This window comes from Hyposmocoma kahamanoa, unplaced genomic scaffold, assembly GCF_003589595.1.
Source record: "Hyposmocoma kahamanoa isolate Upper Pololo Valley unplaced genomic scaffold, ASM358959v1 117, whole genome shotgun sequence".
Taxonomy (NCBI): domain Eukaryota; kingdom Metazoa; phylum Arthropoda; class Insecta; order Lepidoptera; family Cosmopterigidae; genus Hyposmocoma; species Hyposmocoma kahamanoa.
In genome coordinates this window covers 206,734-224,682 of record NW_020653397.1, presented here as the reverse complement: position 1 = coordinate 224,682, position 17,949 = coordinate 206,734, and the positions used below count along the sequence as shown (strand labels likewise).

At 39.9% G+C, this 17,949-nt stretch overlaps 1 protein-coding gene across 1 annotated transcript; it reads left to right on the top strand.

The window, feature by feature from the left end:
- The first annotated feature begins 14,278 nt into the window (after positions 1-14,278).
- Positions 14,279-17,906, top strand: LOC113239959 (pinin). The gene is made up of 6 exons (XM_026477146.1): positions 14,279-14,424; positions 14,501-14,629; positions 14,756-14,978; positions 15,058-15,352; positions 16,787-17,077; positions 17,725-17,906. Exons 1-6 carry the CDS (start codon positions 14,294-14,296, stop codon positions 17,889-17,891), a joined length of 1,236 nt encoding a protein of 411 aa, XP_026332931.1. The 5' UTR covers positions 14,279-14,293; the 3' UTR covers positions 17,892-17,906.
- Positions 17,907-17,949: the final 43 nt, after the last annotated feature.

Below are 17,949 nucleotides of genomic sequence, written 5' to 3'. Positions count from 1 at the left end.
CGATCATCCACAGCCCTACTTTGCCGAATATGCGTTTGTATCATGCACAAGCAAAAATATCTACAAAAGCGAGAAAATAACGAGATAATCGGTGGGTTAACCTAATCCACTACCTGTAGGTATATCAGCTCAACAAGCCGCCCCTTATTCGCACCATTCACACACTAAATCGAGTACCTAACTGAAGAGGTAGACATTTTTGCCTACTAGCTTTGAGAGTGAGTTCATGTAGGCATCACTACTGTTGCTTTGTTCTAAATTAATTCTATTTCATTGCATAGACATTATTCATTATTATACTTTATTAGAAATTAGTTTTAATAAATGTTATTAATTTGCAATAATAGTAATAATTGTATGTTTTAGTTCTATTATGTTATGTGATTGATTATGTCGCACCCCTCATGGAAGAATGGCATAAGTGGAATTACGTCAAAAACGTTTATTGCTCCATTAGTCACAGAAAAATATAACTCACATCCTCTCCAATTCTTTGAACTCTTTCGACTAATATTGTAGACACAATTATAAGAATTAAAGAGAATGTGAGTTAGGTACAGGTATTTAGCTTGCCTGAGGGAGCTAATAACATGTTTTTCGTAACTCCACTTATGCCATTCCGCCGTGAGGGGTGCGATGTTATGAAATGCAACACTATTGTAGGTATTGGGATAGTCCTGTAAAAATAGCTGTATTTTTTTCACACTCAACATTGCCCCGCACTGGGGAAACCCTGTGTCGTGGGTGCCGTGGACACACATTGGCAACCACAAATTACACCCAAACTCACGAGAGAAGTAAATGTAGGCTATAGAAATATTTTCCCGTCCCGGGCTCGCTTCCCGGGACGGGAAAAATATATAAGTACGTGGCAGTCCGACATGGTAACCGTTCGCCCACGGCAGTTAAGTATGTATGAAATAAATAAATATCATTCTGTACCTGCCATTTCGGGGTCATCATAGACCACCATCATCATAGACATTATTCTATTAAAATGTACCAACATTTTCATGGTTCTCTTTGCTTGTCCATTAATTTCCTTTCATGTAAAATAGACGAACTCTTGGCCAGAAGGGGCAACTTGGTTATTATACCTTATAGTATTTCTTTACAAACATACCTAGGTAAATATTGAGGTGTTGAGTTTCCTGCTAACGCTCTTGTCCTTATCTCGCGCTTATAATGTACGAAAAATGTGCCTACATTTTTTCCACGATGTGTATCATTATCAACAAACACGGGTCGCGACTGTCGCAGGCGCAACGGCGGCGTGACAAGGCGGATGAATTGCGACAAAAACGGCTCACAGGTTCCGCCGGCGGCGTATTTCTGTTAATTGCCCCAAATATGTCACTTGTTTGTGCAAAAAGCGAGTCTTTGTCGCAACCTTAACCGCCCCTGCGCCCCTGCGCCCCTGCGCCCGGGCACTGCAGCACCGCAGCACTGCAGCACCGCCGCGACGACGCACCGACAAATTGCAGCGGCGCAAATGACCCGCGACCACAGCGCAGACTCAAACGAGCCGCCCGGCTTCACAATGTGTTGTTTTATTTAAATAGTCATTAAATTTTAGTTACCACTTCGAAATCACCGTAGATCATTAAGCCGAGCCTTACATTTAGTTATGACTAAAACGGCAATTGCCTCTGTTTACCCCATTTACCTTGTACACCTACATAACTCTACATGAAGACAATTGAGTTCAGAGAAAATTGTGTAAGTACAAATACAATAATATAATAAAATAATTAATGAAAGAGAAATAATAATAATAATAAGAACGGTCAGCTTGTTGTGGAACAAATTTGGACCCTAATTCGATGGGGTTGGAAATGACGAAAGCTGGCTGAATCATGGACATTCTCACGAAATAAAACGCAACCGAATATTGGACCGGAAATAAAATATCAACAATAAGAACAATTCGGGAAACACTAGTCGGTGGGAGAGAGGGGCCGCGGTGAGGGCGCTGCGCGGGCGCATACGCGGCTGCGCGGAGTTAATAAATACGCTATAGCGCATTGTTCGCGCGCACGGCGCGTGGTTTATGCGCGATTGTCTCGCCGCTGCGCCACAGATTGGAGGTTTTATATGCGCCCGCGCAGCATTGTTTCGTATCACTTTATCTTTTCTATAAATCGCATTTATGGCTGTCGTTAATGTGATATTTTCGCAAATACATTCTAAATTATTTTTACTTTTCAATCGGCTAGTTTATCGGAAATTGCGTCTTTTGTATTGAATTGCTTCTCATATATCTAGACACTTACCTACCTACCTAATCAAAGATCCTACACCTAGGTACTGTAGACTAGGCATTATGAACTGTATTAGTGCTGGCTGAATGAATGTGGGTTTGTATTTAGAATTATTAAAAAAAGTATTGTAAAATAATGTCAGTACAAAGTACCTACTAAAACTATACGGGACTTGATGCAGGAGATAATAAAAATCGGTTCTCACTACTCAAAGTATATTGAGAGAGAAAAACGCCTTGAATTGGTGAATAGCAAAATCAACCATTAAAATAATTGTTCCTTATAATAAAATTTAGGCGCTATTTATAAAAATGAATCTTCATGCCTGAACAGGCACCTTTACAGGTGGATGATTTTCTTCAAAATTAAATGGGACCACTATGGAGGTACCCTCTTACCAACAAAAAAAGAATCATGAAAATCGGTTCACAAATACCGGAGTTATCGCGTAACATACAATTGGAGTTGGAACAATATACCACCGCCTATTAGAAATGCAACGTCAATTTTTAATTTCAAAAGATCACTCAAGACCTACTTAATGTTCAGCAATTTCCAACGTAGCTGTTGATGTGTCGGGGTCGTCTACATTTTGTTATTTATTTAGTTAATTCCAATTTCAATTATTAACCATTCGATTTTAATTTATAAATTTTAATACATACAATATTATATAAAATGATTTATACTTTACTACATATTATACTGAAATGTACGCTTTTACGCATATTGCAATAGTGCATGTACTATCTTTTAATTATCTTGTTATGTTATTACCTGTATTGTCCTGTATGTTGGTACCTGATAACTAATACCTCAATTGTACAATTATCAATGCTGTGGCAATGTTAAAGTGTATCATGCAGTATCAAAGTGCTTGTTCTATCAAACATTATATTTCGTATCCATCTGTGCCAGCTGCAGTGTTCCGTGGCACGTGTGTTCTGCTGCCGGATCCGCTGAAAATCAGCGTCGTAGCACTCCCAGTGAGACGACAACAAGCTGAGTGGATTACGGTTTCCTTAGCAGCACAGCACACACGCTTTCTTCCCTATTATTTGTAAATTATATAATTCGTGACTGTAAATTTCTTGTAGGTCTATTGTGTACCTAAGTCTTTATGTTATTATTATTAAACGCATGTGTACTGTGTTGTTTTGCAAGGAATAAATGATTTTCTATTTCTATTTCTATTTCTATTTCATACATATATATAAAAAAAGAAAAAACATACACTCGAATTGAGAACCTTCTCCTTTTTTCGAAGTCGGTTAAAAAGGATAAGATGATTGCTCTAGAAAAAGGTTTGAACTGAAAACACTCCGTAAATCTTTATTCTTGAATATAATCCTCGTTTAGAATTGAAAAGTGCTGAATAGGTCTGGTAGGCAGGATCTTTGGGAGGCAGGATCTTGTTCATGTGAAAAGGATGAAGAAGTTCTTCGTTAGATAGTTTAACGATTTACTATTTCTAATAGGTGATAAGTTCTTTATGTTTTTTTTTGTTATATGTTTGTTAATTTTTTGTGTTTATTTGTATATGGAGAAAACAATGAGGCCATGATGACACTGTTGTAGAATGGAAGTCTTTCTGGCGAATGCAGATAAATATATGCTAACATAGAAGTACAGGAGGAGATGAATTACTAACTTTGATGAATATGACTTATTTTATTTTGATTTCATGAATATTGTATAAACCTGCGTTGGTAATGTGTATGGTTGTTAATCATCTAAATGAACAATTAAACTATCTGCATTGAAGGGAAAATATATTTGTTTAATTCGTTATAAATCTTAAATATGATATCATATTTATTCTTGATGTATATTTTTGTTAGGATAATTTGTGTGTTCTTTGTTTTGTCCAAATAAAGTAAGAAAATCTGATGGAACGTGGATAGCCGCAGGACGAGCACTAAGGCAGCTGGGGGATCTATATGATATAACCCAGTGAGCATCCGATGGATGTTCAGGCCTGTGATGTCGTCTTAATAGCGTGTACGGTGAAGATTATTTATTTGAAAGTGAAATAAAGATTCTGGTGGAATTCAACCTAGGTAGGATTTTAGCTAAAATAAAGAGTTAGGGTTTTATAGCTAGAATTTAGCTAGAATATCCAAATAGAATAGGTAATGAGTAAATATATTTGAATTGTTTGCTTAGGGTGTGACCATAATCTGTCCTTTTAGATTTTTTTTTTTATTTTTTTTTATTGTGACTCGGCAAAATGACTGCACCGCGCCTGATGGAAAGTGCGAATACAGTCCAGAGATGAGAGTAACGGATGGAAAACACAAATATCTTCACTCCGTCACTATCATTTTGCCGGTCTGGCCAAATGCTTCTTCACACTACGTTTGAAGGACCCGATGTTATAGAGGGGAGGGAATACATGCGCCGGGAGTTGGTTCAGAGATTGGTTTTTGGCAGATTAAAGCCGTAGCCTCCTCGGTAGTTTTGTTCGTTGGTAGTGTAATAGCTTCCGAGCAGTGTATGGCTAGCCTATAGTACTGGCTGATAACATTTGTAAGTTTGCCTATCTTAGGTAGGGCAGTAGCTAGGGATGTTCCCCCCCTTCAGTTGTGAGGAGGAGTGATGTCGACTAGGCATTATGATTTGTATTAATGCTGGCTGAATTAATGTAGGTTTGTATTTAGAATCGTATAAAAAAAAATAGTGTAAAAAAAAAGGACAAGAGCAACCACTCTACAAAAAACTTTGAACTGAAAACACGCAGTAAACTTTTATTCGTGAATATAATTCTCACTTATCATTGATAAGTGCCCAACCCACGGCTACGACCCTTACAGTACTTACGTCCTGGAACCGATTTCAAAGCATTTGCAGTTTTGTTATTGTAGTTAAGTGGAGCCTAAAACTTAAAACGGCCAATTTAAAATAGCACACCAAAATGGATTTAAATTTGTACTTCCAACAGTTGTATGTAAACGCTAGAAGATGTGTGTGTACCTACAGAGATATGCGATCTCTGCAGAACCTATGTAGATAACTTTGGTACTCGAATGTTTGATGACGGCCACTGTAGCAACTTAGCAACCTACGGCCTAGAACTCGTTTATTGCGACAGATAACAATAACTAATGAAAATAATCAGTCTAATAAAAGCTCCATTCTCCTTATTAAATATATAGTAAAAATGCGTGCAGTGTTTGCGTCGAAAGCAGAGAAGTGATGTCGCCGTGGTCACACGCCGTGTAGCGCGTCGGGCGCCCGCGACGCGACGCGTACGCATCAGTCGCGCGGCATTAGCTCACCGACACGCGCCGCCGCGTGCTTTCACCGCGCACTTTCAATGACTGTCACAGATGAAACTGCTTTGAATTGCACAAACACGAACACTACGACGTTTGGCTAATAAATTAGGCATCCTAGAAAGTTTATTTCTGTCTTAAAGTTCTCCACGGCTCGCAGAAGATACTGTAATAATATTCATTTGGATAGTCTCGTCATCTGGAACTTGGTGTAGGTATATATAAAGCGACTTTGATCATTTTCGATGAGCATCGATTTGTGTCTAACATAGGGAAGCATAGAGGCGCAGCAGACCCTTTATGCTTCTTTATTGCTGAATTCACTCTCATTGTAACAGCTTCAACCAACGCCAATGTTGTTTGGAAAACTAAAGTACCTATGGCTCGTCGTACAACAAGAATGAGAATACTTAATTTATAACAACACGTGCCATGAAATACGAGTTATAGGTGTAGACAGTATTAGTTGTTGTAGCGAGGTGATAATGTCTCGTTGGCGTAGCTAAGCTGGTAGGGCATTTACAACGCAGCACTGGCAAACAGCGAAGTTTCAAAGCGTTTATTGTTTTACGTTACAATAACTGTCTGTAAAGCAAGTCATTATAGGTTGGTGCATCGTCTGTTGTCCGTCTCTATTTATACGCGTGACGCGTCCGATACGCGCGCGCAGCCGCCGTTGCCGCTGCGCCGCGCTTGATCTCCGCGGCGGGCGTCACGCTCCGCCGCGGCCGGTAATCGTACCGCCTACCCTACTCTTCCACCACCACCCTTGCTAAACAAATTCGGACTCTACATTACTAACCTTTCAGTTGACTTTCGTAAGACATACGATAGTTTGATGTTATAACTTTTCCTGTAGTTCGGTTACAGGAGTTTAAAGTCTATTTTTAAGAAGTAAAGAAGCACTTTCAAGTGCTGCAAACACAAAGGGCGTAAGACAACGGAAGCGGCGCGTATGCGCTTGCGATGCTATCACAATTTAATTAGCCGGCGTAATTAAGAAACGCGAGTTGGTCGATGTGGTAATTGGATCATCAATCTGGTCCTCGACGTCGTCTGTCTTCTGGCGAAAGCTCTCGAAGACTCGAAGAATTTACTGGAATTAAAAACAAAAACACGCTAGAAATTAAAATCCAATTACTTTAAAAACAAGTTGCAGTAGGAATGAACTGAAATTCTCGCTGTATGGTGGAAGCAATATTTTTTCATGTCACACGTAATAAGCCTAGGTACCTACCTACAATAGAACGTTTCAATTTTCATTTTCGTACTTGTACCTACGAGGGTACAAGGGGACCGGTATAGCCCATAAAAACTCGCTCACAGAAAATCTAATCACGACTCTTGTTTATTATATGTACTCACTTACCAAATATCGCAGTAAACGAACCCAATGTGGGCGTTAGGCGCCGCAGCCACGCCAAGAACGCGAAGGGTGACAGTAGCAGAGCGGTATCGATATCAAAGCTACCGCTGCGCAGGCGCTGTACGTCGGTTCCCACAACGTCCACTCGACAGGGACCACACGATCATAATGCACAGTGAGCGCAGTAAGAAATCTTAACATTTAAGTTCCACTACCACTACCTAATAAGTATGTGTTCACCTAAGATCTACGAAATATTTTATTTATTGTAACTGTAATTTTAATAAAGTGACATGATGATTTGCTGTCTTATTTCTTCCTCATAATATTAAATTTATGGGAAATTTATTTCAAACAATGCTAGTAAGACTTTTATACATAATAATAGTGGACGTAGTATTTTTAACAGTTTTTTTTACTTATAACTAAAAGTATCTTTTTCGTTACAGTTTTAAACTCTATTTATTGTTCCGGTGTTAACTACATAAATTTAACAACTCTTACCGCACAAATGTAACAACTGAAAAGTTAGATAAGGAAGGAAAAGATTGGAATGATTTGCGGATTCTTTGTTCGAAGTCTTAGTCCATGGTCACCCTAGCAGATGTCATATTGTCTTCTAGCAAGCGTGACGGACAGACAGACAGTCGGCTACTGTTGCCGTCACATATGCCGCTTATTAGTTGATTCGACTCGCAGGCGCCCGCGCACTCGCACCCGCGCCGTCGCAGGAACTGGCAGCAATAATGAGTAATACGATACCAACGTTACACGACGGCAACACACAAAGTAATTTTAGGTAGGTAGGTATCATAAGGTGCATTCTAGAATGCGTAAAATTCACACGCTTAATATTACAATTTATAATTAGTACAACGGATTTCCTAGGCAGTTTTGTTATTTGTTATTTGCCGACCAACCACAAGGCAGCGACATACTTTAAGAAATTGCAGTGACAGCTTCGTCGCCAAGTCATATGCATAGCATACAACAATGCCCTAGTAAAATTTATTTAAAATGTTTGAAATAAATCATATCACCAAATACCAACAAATATCATCGGCGAAACCAAAGCGCACAGATTTCACTTGTTTGGCCATTTGGGAAGAATGGAAGAGGAGCGAAACGTCACGAGAGCCTAACTGGATCGACCTATTGGACGAAGAGCGGTTGCTCGTCTCAGGTATCGCTGAAGCGCCGTCGTGAGGGCGGGCCTGCGCGAACTACAAGCCATTAATTGGCGAGAGATTGCACAGGGCCGAGGAAAGTGGCATCATCTCGCTTCAGAGGCCAGTCTCGTGCACTTTCTTGCACCGACAGTTTGATCTACGAAGTATATCTACTTACCTACAATACAAGTCAAGTCTGCTGGTGACCGACTTCCCGTATCTATAATATTTATCCATCTATTCAATCCCCGAATAAATTTACTTAATGAGTTAATATTTTCGTTGTTAAAAAAATATTTTATAATTTCGAAACTGTCTTCGTGTCCGAACGGTTGTCACGCTAGTCTGCCACGCAGAGGTCCCGGGTTCGAATCCCGAGCCGGGAGAAATACTCGTATGCCTCGTGAGTTTGGGTGTAATTTGTGGTTGGCCAAGTGTGTGTCCATGATGCCCTCGACACAAGGTTTCACTATGGGACTCGGAGGGAAAGTAATTTAAATATTGTGAATAGAACATTTTGTTCAATTTTATTTTTAAAAGTAAGTAATAGATACTGCGTTCCAATACCTACCTAAAAATTGCTTGCAACACCCAAATATATAAAAAATCTGTATTTTATGATGCTGATTGAAAGGAGAAAGGAAGAACTGAAATAATGAATGATTAATTAAATATATGTAACATATTACGTTCGATGATACAGTTTATTAAAAAACAAACTTGAAACTGCCGCTGTATCTATGATAATAATTGTAATTAACTTTTAAAATGTTCAAATTAAGATCCATCTTCTTCTATGCAAATTCTCAATCTTTTGACAAGTTCGCTGCTAGTAGATTTTCTTTTCTTGTTAGGATGGATATTTGAAACAATAGGCCTCAATTCCGTTTATAACTCGTCCATATTGTCGAATTGCTTCTTGTACTTATATTATTATATCTTTCATTCACGTCTTTCGCGTATCTCTAGTGTGGGGATCTCGCCAGCCATCTAATCGGTCTATGTGTACCGATACAGGAAGGAAAACAATCATTCAGAGGCTCGGCTGTTCTCCGACGTTGTGAGCCGGAGCCCCGAGTTGAAGTACGAATATCGGCAGTAAAAGGCATTCTAATTAATTTTCCTAAAGTTACCATTTTACCTACTTATATGGAATTAACGTTACTATAGTTGACCGTTTCGATCGGCATCATAAAAACAGAAGAAAAATTTTCTCACATGTGATCGGTTTGACTCCAAGACGAGGCAAGCTTTACTTTTGAAAGTATTTGAGTGCAGTAGGTAGGTACTTTCTTTTAAAAATAAAGTCATGTCTCCACGAAGCAAAATATCCAATCTACAATAATTAAAGTACTTTCCCTCTGTGTCCGATAGCCGTGGTACGCCCTGTATACTACGATTATGCTCCTGTAATTTTACGTGCACACTTCAGTGACATTCTGAGCACACCGTCCATGATACCTTAGATAAGCGTTAAGAAGATATAATGTTATTGTTTTCTTTCTTCTGGTTTAATTAGAATAAATGCACGTACTCTATTGTATATTAAATCAAAGACTTCTCGGTCTAAGTATATGTATAATAAATAAATATATATGGCTGAACAAGTTAAACAAACTAATTTAAATTTATTGAAAAATAGTCGCACCGCATCTGCAACAATAAACTCTAGCTTGAACAGAGATAGTAATATCGGCACGGCGATAATGTTTGACACAAAGTTTTTTGTAATTATTTTTTGTTAACTTCGTCGTCCTTTGCGCAGCCGCTCCCGTGATGGGAGTTTATTCAAAATTTGAGAAATTTCACAAAGAAAGTTACGTTCCAAAACCTTGAGTGGTAATGAATAGGTAAGTACCTATTCGGTGACATAACAACGATGATCTTTCACGTCAAGAAGTTTTGACCCTAATTAAATGCATTCTGATAGCACAGCGATGACTGGGCGGCGATGAGGGAACGACTTGCAAAAAAATTATTTATGGGAAGGAAACGTTTGATAGTTGACATTCAAGTGCTCATCAGTGTAGCTCATCACTGCAGCTGCCTGTTTAGCACATAAATTTGTAGCCGCAGTCGCGAGCCTTCTTTATAGAACCGGTTGCTTTAGTCTCCTGCAAAACATATAAATTATGTAAAATCATTAGTAAATAGAAACGTAACGTGATTCATAGGTGCTCTACCTACTTGTGGGAGTAACGTAAGAGTTATAATTGCAGTAGTAATTTTTACTTCTACGTAATGTTGTCGCGTAAGAATTACCATAAAAACGTAAATGCAGTAGAAATATAAACCCAGTAATTCTCAAGCAGAAGTCACCGCACGCCGCTGCCCTCCGCCGCGAGCGGCTGCGCTCCGCCGCCGCCGGCTGCCCTGGTGCCAGCCTTTCGCACGCGTATCTAACGCTTGTTGCATGTATGTTATTTCAGTTAATGTAATACCTATTGTCATCAGTGCAACTAGGCACTGGTGAAATGTGTGATTAATCATCAATGTCATGATCAAAACAAGGTTCAACATTCTTCATCGCATTTCAATCACATACTTGGTAGAAACTGCTGAAAACTGACTATTCAAAACGATTTTCGTTACAGGGCGAGTTTTCTTTTTCCGATTTTCATTAATTCACGAAATATAATGTCAATTAAGTAAGCAATCGCATACAAAGTCGGTTTCGTCGGTTCAGTCGGAACCAGATTGCTTAGTCATATCGAATTCTTTACATAGGAAATGAAACTATTTTTCCGGATTTAAATCGCGTATATTTGTTTTTTCAAACAAACCAACGTTTCGGGCCCTTCACAGGTCCCATGGACACGGTTGACTGAGTCAGTCACAGTTAACATACTGCCTATACCTTTTTTCGCTGTCTTATTAATTGCCTTTGCTATTTCAAGTTATCAACATAATGCAAAAGTGTAGTGAGAAAAGAGTGACAATAAATGAATATAAACGAGCGCATCACTTGTAGTATTTTTATTTGAAATAGGTCCACTAACTATAGGCCGATGCTCCGGCGGCGGCGGTGCGCCGGTGCGCGCGCGTCGCTGCGCGGCTGATTTACGAGGCGTCACTTCAAACAGACCCCTGCCTCTGCGCGGGGGTACCCTCGCGCCTGCAATGGGCACCAATACATCACCAGCTGACATTCACGTTTAATATATTCGTGTACTTTTGTAACGACTATTTGTATTCCTTAGATGACTTCTTCGTTGCGCTGGCGATCGTTCCCGATCTAATTGCGATTGCATCGTCGTCGATTGAATATAATCAGAGTGTATGATTATGTGATGTCAGCATTGCTATTTTTAATCTACCTATCGTTCTCGGAAGAAAGCTTTGTATTCTACTAGTATGTTGTCCCTGGGCGGGCGGGTGCGAGGGCGGGCGGCGCGGATTCTGCGCGCGCGCAGCCGGCCGTGCCTTCGCGGAAGAGCGCTTTCATGAGCCCGCGCTACTACGCAGAACCTGCTTCATTCATGAATACGAGACTTCTTTCATGTTGGGATATTTTCATGTTTGTGCATATTTATGGTAAGGCTACGAATAAACTTCGTGTTTTATAACAAAATTGTGGCGCCGCCGCGCCCTGTCACGCGAAAGGGGCAAACAATTGCAGGTTACTTTACCGGCAGAAACCGCATAGATTATAAAACTTTTCCTGCATAAAAAGCAATTATTATATAATATATATTAAACAATTTCATTTATCGAGTTCTTATGTTTGCGCGATTGTCACATGGAATTGAAACTATTGTTCACTTAAGATCTCAGAGCTGTAACCATGAGACCTGTAAAGAGTCCTAAACGTCGCTTTGTCTAAAAAACAAATATAACACAGTTTTATTTCCAATCAATTGATTTAGTTAAAATGCTTGGCCAAAGCAAAATAATTATGACAATTCAAAAATTGAAACCATTATCACTGTGCCCTCTCGTCTGCCTGTGGACGTGGGCACTAATATAGAAAATTTTTACCGCAATTAGTATTTCAAGCGCGCCACCACCACCACCGTGGCGCGGTGTGCGCATGCACCGCTTCGCCGCAGACCATCGCCTCAACTCGCAGGCTCTTAACCATCTCGTCACTCGCTAATGAGAGATGGCAATGCACAGATAATTGAACATAAATAAAAACAATTGGCACAGGTAGGTTGCGGGCAGTGGCCGCGCAATTAGCACCTCGGTTGTGCGCATCGAGGCGCGCCTTGCGCCCGCGCAGATCGTGCGCCGACGCAGACCATTGCATCGCTCAGCCACAGCTCGTTGGACCAAACCGACGGGAACTTCAGGGTGTGATGCACTCGAAGTTGTTCATGAAGACACTAATTGGAGAGGTAGAGCTTTATTTTCATAGCGATGGAGACGGTTGTCCCGTATTTTAATTTTTCAGCAACGGCAAGGAACTGCCGAATAAACGAGACACGGCGTCTTGACGTTTTGATAAACTAGTCGCTTCATACAATTGTTGTTATACCTCTAAACTTAATAAATATGAAGTCACTTAGGTACGTTAAGGCCCTTGGATTCCCTATCGCATCTTATCACATCCTGACAAACCGCTCTTAGGTACTCTTATCTCACTTACATTCATAATTGTGTAGAAAAATATTAGTTAACTACGTAAATGTTTAAAAAAATACTTATTGGTTATTTTAGGACTTTATTTAATTTTATTGCGACGATAGGGAGGATTCTCTTATAATACAAATTTATAATTTCACGTTGAATTAATCGTGCACGGCTGAACGGCGTTGTGTCACAGCATCGGAGCAGCGGACTTTACGACAAATATATAATTCGGCTACATACGTAACACTCCATGACAGCGCGGATCCGCAGAAGTGGCAACGGGCCGTGGCCGACACAAGTTATTTGTAAAATGGTGGCGATTAATCAGCTAAGCGGTTTACGGCCGGCGTGCGCCCGCGCTGTCACGTTTGTCCGCCACCAAGAATTATTTGCTCCACAATCACCGATGTCGCTGCGACGGTTTGGTTGTTTTGCTGAAAATGGCCTCGGCGTGGTCGTTGGGCGTGCGCAGATCATGATTTAGAGTGCCGTAGGCAGGTACTTAAACCTACTTGTATATAATTATAATTTTATTGGAATTAGACTTTATTAAGATTTGCTGAAATATAATTAAATGACGACTTGCGTCTCCTGCCCATTATATCCACATAGATTTGCTACATGCTTTGCTGTAATAAGTGTGCCAGTTAATATTAAGTCGGCAGGAAACCAATAATTGATACAAAGTTTAATTTAAAATATACAATTCATCACCTAAACATAAAAGATGTAGTACTTATAGTGATTTGATTTTTAGTAATTGTAGATGTCTATGCTACTATAGTTACTAAAAAGTATCCTACGTGCGAAGTAACAAAAGAAAGGTTTTGAGTTTATTTTAGTCCGGACACAAAATAAGTTTCATGTTTGTGACAAGTGAAGTAAACGGTTTGTTAAGATATTTGTGAGAGCGGTGTGTCTACATCCATACCTCAATTTTTCATAGCACGCCTGAACGCTCGGCCGGAGCCGAACGGATTTAGCTGCGGCACGACAACGACACGACGACGACACGCTGGGAAGCTGTCGCATTTCAGCTAATTGCTTTTTTCATAAGCAGCGGCGCGCGCGCATACCACCGCACTGAAGGATGTATGCTTGATTGAATTCAAGAGACGACATAATGTTTTACAAAGTGTTTTCTTACGTTTGATGCTTCCGCTAGTTTTTTACTTCTTGGGTTTTGTTCATTCATCAAAGCTGTTGAATTTAAAGAAAACAAAAACAAAATATTTTGAAATAGGTGTTTGTGTTTGTACAGTTGCTTTTACTTAGTTTCAATGTCTACGTTCTTAATGTAGAGATTCAGTGGCAAAGTGAAAGGAATATTATCTATAACACCAGTGAATGAAAATGTGTTACTCAAAATCTTAAGAACACTGTCATCTGTTGTCAAGTAGAGTAGTACTACTTCTACGAATTAAATGATGACTTGCGTTAGCAGCGCTATCTATCGTTGGGTAGTATAAGCAGCAACACACGTTTTGTTTCTGCTAACGAAGACATCAAAATTGTGACTGACGCGTTTCGTTGTGTAGTATGGTTGACTTCAAATAAAAAATAAAAAGTCAATCAATGATTGAACCAACCAACCGAGTGACTGATTGACAGAGTGCTAATAAAAATTGTTTTATTTTCATAAATTTTATTATGGGGACAGAAGTGGCTATATCTTTTAGTGCATTGCGTACACAACTTGAGAATGAAAAGAGCAGCCTATTTAAAATTGACGAAAACATCAAAAAGATAGTGCAAACCTCGGGAAGATTTCCCAATGATAGGTTAATGATTGGCTCGTCTTGTGATTTTATTGCATTTATTGATTACGTTTTTATTTAGTAGACGTATCGTTTGCAGGTTCAACTCGTCAGGTGATTATTCAAGAGGCGGAGCGCGGTTAGGGGGGCGGAATATATATCCCGACTCCGGCAAAAGTGAGGACTCATTCGGCAAGAGGAAACATGAAACCAAAACAGTTTTCAGCAGGTAGGCAAATAATTATTTGGAACTAATCGCTATTAACATTGCATAATGTTTGTGATTGCTTTCTTGTAACGTCAACGGCGTTTTTAATTTGACGACGGCAATTGAATTGACTTTTATCATGGATAGGTTGTCGGCGCGCACCAACGACAGTGATGGCGAAGACGAGGGCCCTGGCAATAAGCGTGCGCGCATGCCGTCGGCCGTGTGCCGCGAGCTGCCGACGCGCGCCGCCGTGTTACGTGCGCAGGGCGACGATGAGCAGGCACGGACTCGTAACAGACGCATTTTTGGCTCACTGCTCGGTACTCTGCAAAAGTTCAAACAGGAAGAAATTGGGCTACAGACTAAGGTAACCCTCCATCACTATGTGTACATTGTCAATGAGTATACGAATATGTGTCTCAACTTCTTTAATATCTTATTTTTAGGAAGAAAAGAAAGCTCAAGTGGAACGTAAGATAGAGGAGCAAGCCCGGCAGGAGAAAGAAAGGGAGCAACGAGAAAGAAAGACTCTGTTTGTGGAAAGGGAGGTGAAGAAAGCTACCATTAAGGCTCTGGAGGCGAAAATGGCACGAGTGCAGGAGTTTGAAAAGTGGGAGGCTTCACAAAAGAGCCTTGGAAATTTTATTCTTACTAAGTCCAAGCCACACATCTACTGGCTGCCCAAGAAGATGACGGACAAAGCTTCAGAAAAACTAAATTCCAGTAGAAAGTTCCATGAAAGTATGTTATGCAACTTGAATTTTTTATTGCTTTAAATATTACTGTTTTTATACAGGATGTATTGATGGTTAGTGTTGTGTAATTTACAGCTAAATATGGTCCTTTATATCGCAGTGAGTAAATTTTATATTTATCACCGGCTCTTCTAATGCAAATGAAATGCTATAAACAGGTTTTATCAATACTGGGCTCAATATGTTACTTATGTATATTAACTAAACAATAACAGATGACTCACGTATTTAAGTCGAATTTTTGCTCGACATGTTTCGAACCAATTCATGGTCCTTGATCATGAGATTCCGCGGCGGTGACTCGACGGAAACTGTCAATGCCCTGGTAGGCCGATTACTCAGTACGGCAGCGGGCGCAGGCGGCGTTGGCCAGAATCTAGGGTAGATTCTGGCCGACGTTTGCTTAATTTTTATTAGTTATATGCAGGATTGCACACTACACTAACAACGTCACTTTCTAAAGTCTCGCCTACACTAACCACTGACGTAGTACCTAACACTGTTTTCCAGTCAGGGGGTCCCACTATCACGATTGAAATTTGAAAGTCGACCAATCTCGATAGCTTCACGTACTTTCTGCGGAATGAAATGCTTTTCTCTCACCAGTACGGACACTTTATCAAAACGAATATAGTGCGTCGAATCCGAATCCAATGGCTGCAGAGCCCCGATTGTCCCGGTTCATAATACTACGTATGTGTTCCGTTAGTCGTGTGGATATGTTACGGCCGGTCTCTCCTATGTAACTCTTGCCACAGGCGCAGGGAATCTTATATACACCGAGAACATTCAATGGCTACTTATTCTTCAGTGAACGCACCAACTGTCTAAGTTGCATGTGAGGGCGGAAAATCGTCTTCATACTATATCGTCGGCGTAACAAGTGTCCGATTTTATCCGTTACTCCCTTAATGTAAGGTAAGTATATCGGCCTTGAGTATGATTTCAAGTGCTTTAAACCATACTCAAATCCTAACTTGAGCATCGAGTAGAGTTCTAGAATACGACCCTGAGAGTCGCATTCTAGAACTCTACTCAGTGCTCAAGTTAGGATTTGAGTATGGTTTAAAGCACTTGAAATCATACTCAAGTCCCTGCCATAAGGGTCGTATTTCCAGTGCTTGTGTTGCCAGTGCAATCCTGACTTGAGCATTGAAGAGTTCTAGAATACCACCCTTAGACAGTTGGTACGCGCAGTTTCCGTCGAGTCACCGCCGCGGAATCTCATGATCAAGGACCACGAATTGGTTCGAAACATGTCGAGCAAAAATTCGACTTAAATATGTGAGTCACCCGTTACTTCTTAGTTAATATGTCCGAATCTCACAGTGGTTTTCTATTTAAAATTACTTATGTATGGTTTACTGTGATTTATTGGTCTTATCATTTGTAGATTGATAAATTACAATTGTTTTTGCAGAATGTATGGCAAAGAAACGTCAAGAGCTTCAAGAGGAGCTGCAGCGGATAGAGCAGCGGTGTCTGAGAGTTCGAGGTGCCAAAGAGAATGAGCCAGATGCTAGCCAGGAAGACAAAGAACAACAGAAAGTTAAGGAGTCTGAGGTTGCAGAGCATGAGGTAAAAGATGAGAAGGGCAGAAAAAGAAATAAGTTTGCCATGGATGTGGATGAGAAGGAGAGGGAAGACAGTGACGGAGAGGACAGGAATGGTGATCCAAAAAGAGAAGATGTTGCAATGATACATGAAAAAGGTAATGTTTTAACTGCTGTTGAATGTGGTGACTGTTGCTAGCTTCCATATTGGTTTATTTTATTTATTTATCAAATAAATAATCTCAGTACAGAGTACTAAAAAAACCGACCTCAAAAGTACGTGGAATTACGTCTATTTGCTAAGTTTTATTGAAAAATCCCCTAGTTCGCCACTATACAGGACTTGACACTGGAGATAATAAAAATAGGTCCTCACTACGACACTACTCAAAGTATATTGAGAGAAAAACGCCTTGAATTGGAGAAATAGCAAAATCAACCATTAAAGTAATTGCTCCTAAATTAAAGTTAGGCGCTATTTATAAAAATTAATCTTCATGCGTGAACAGCCACCCTTCGAGGTGGATGATTTTCTTCAAAATGAAATGGGACCACTATGGAAGTACCCCCTTTCCAACAAAAAATAATCATGAAAATCGGTTCACAAATACCGGAGTTATCGCGTAACATACATACAAAAAAAAGAACATAGTCGAATTGAGAACCTCCTCCTTTTTTGAAGTCGGTTAACAAACAGTTACATGCTAAACAAATAACAAACAATGTACAAGCAAGGTTGTGAATTATAAAATAGTGAAATAAGTATTGTTTCTTATGTAATGAAAGCATGCATTTAATTTTACAGATTCTGATGAAAGCAAAATGGACTCAAGTGTTGAACAAAATACAAGCATGGAAACAGAAGAAGCAGATCACAAGAGAAATACAGCTCAGGAGATATCAGTGGATGCAGACACTAACCATGTAAAGGAACCCGACAGTGAAGAGGCAGTAGTCCCTCAACATTCCTAAAACAGCCTAAATAGTTACACAGTGTATTTCTAAGTGTAGTCTTTTCATTGTACAATAT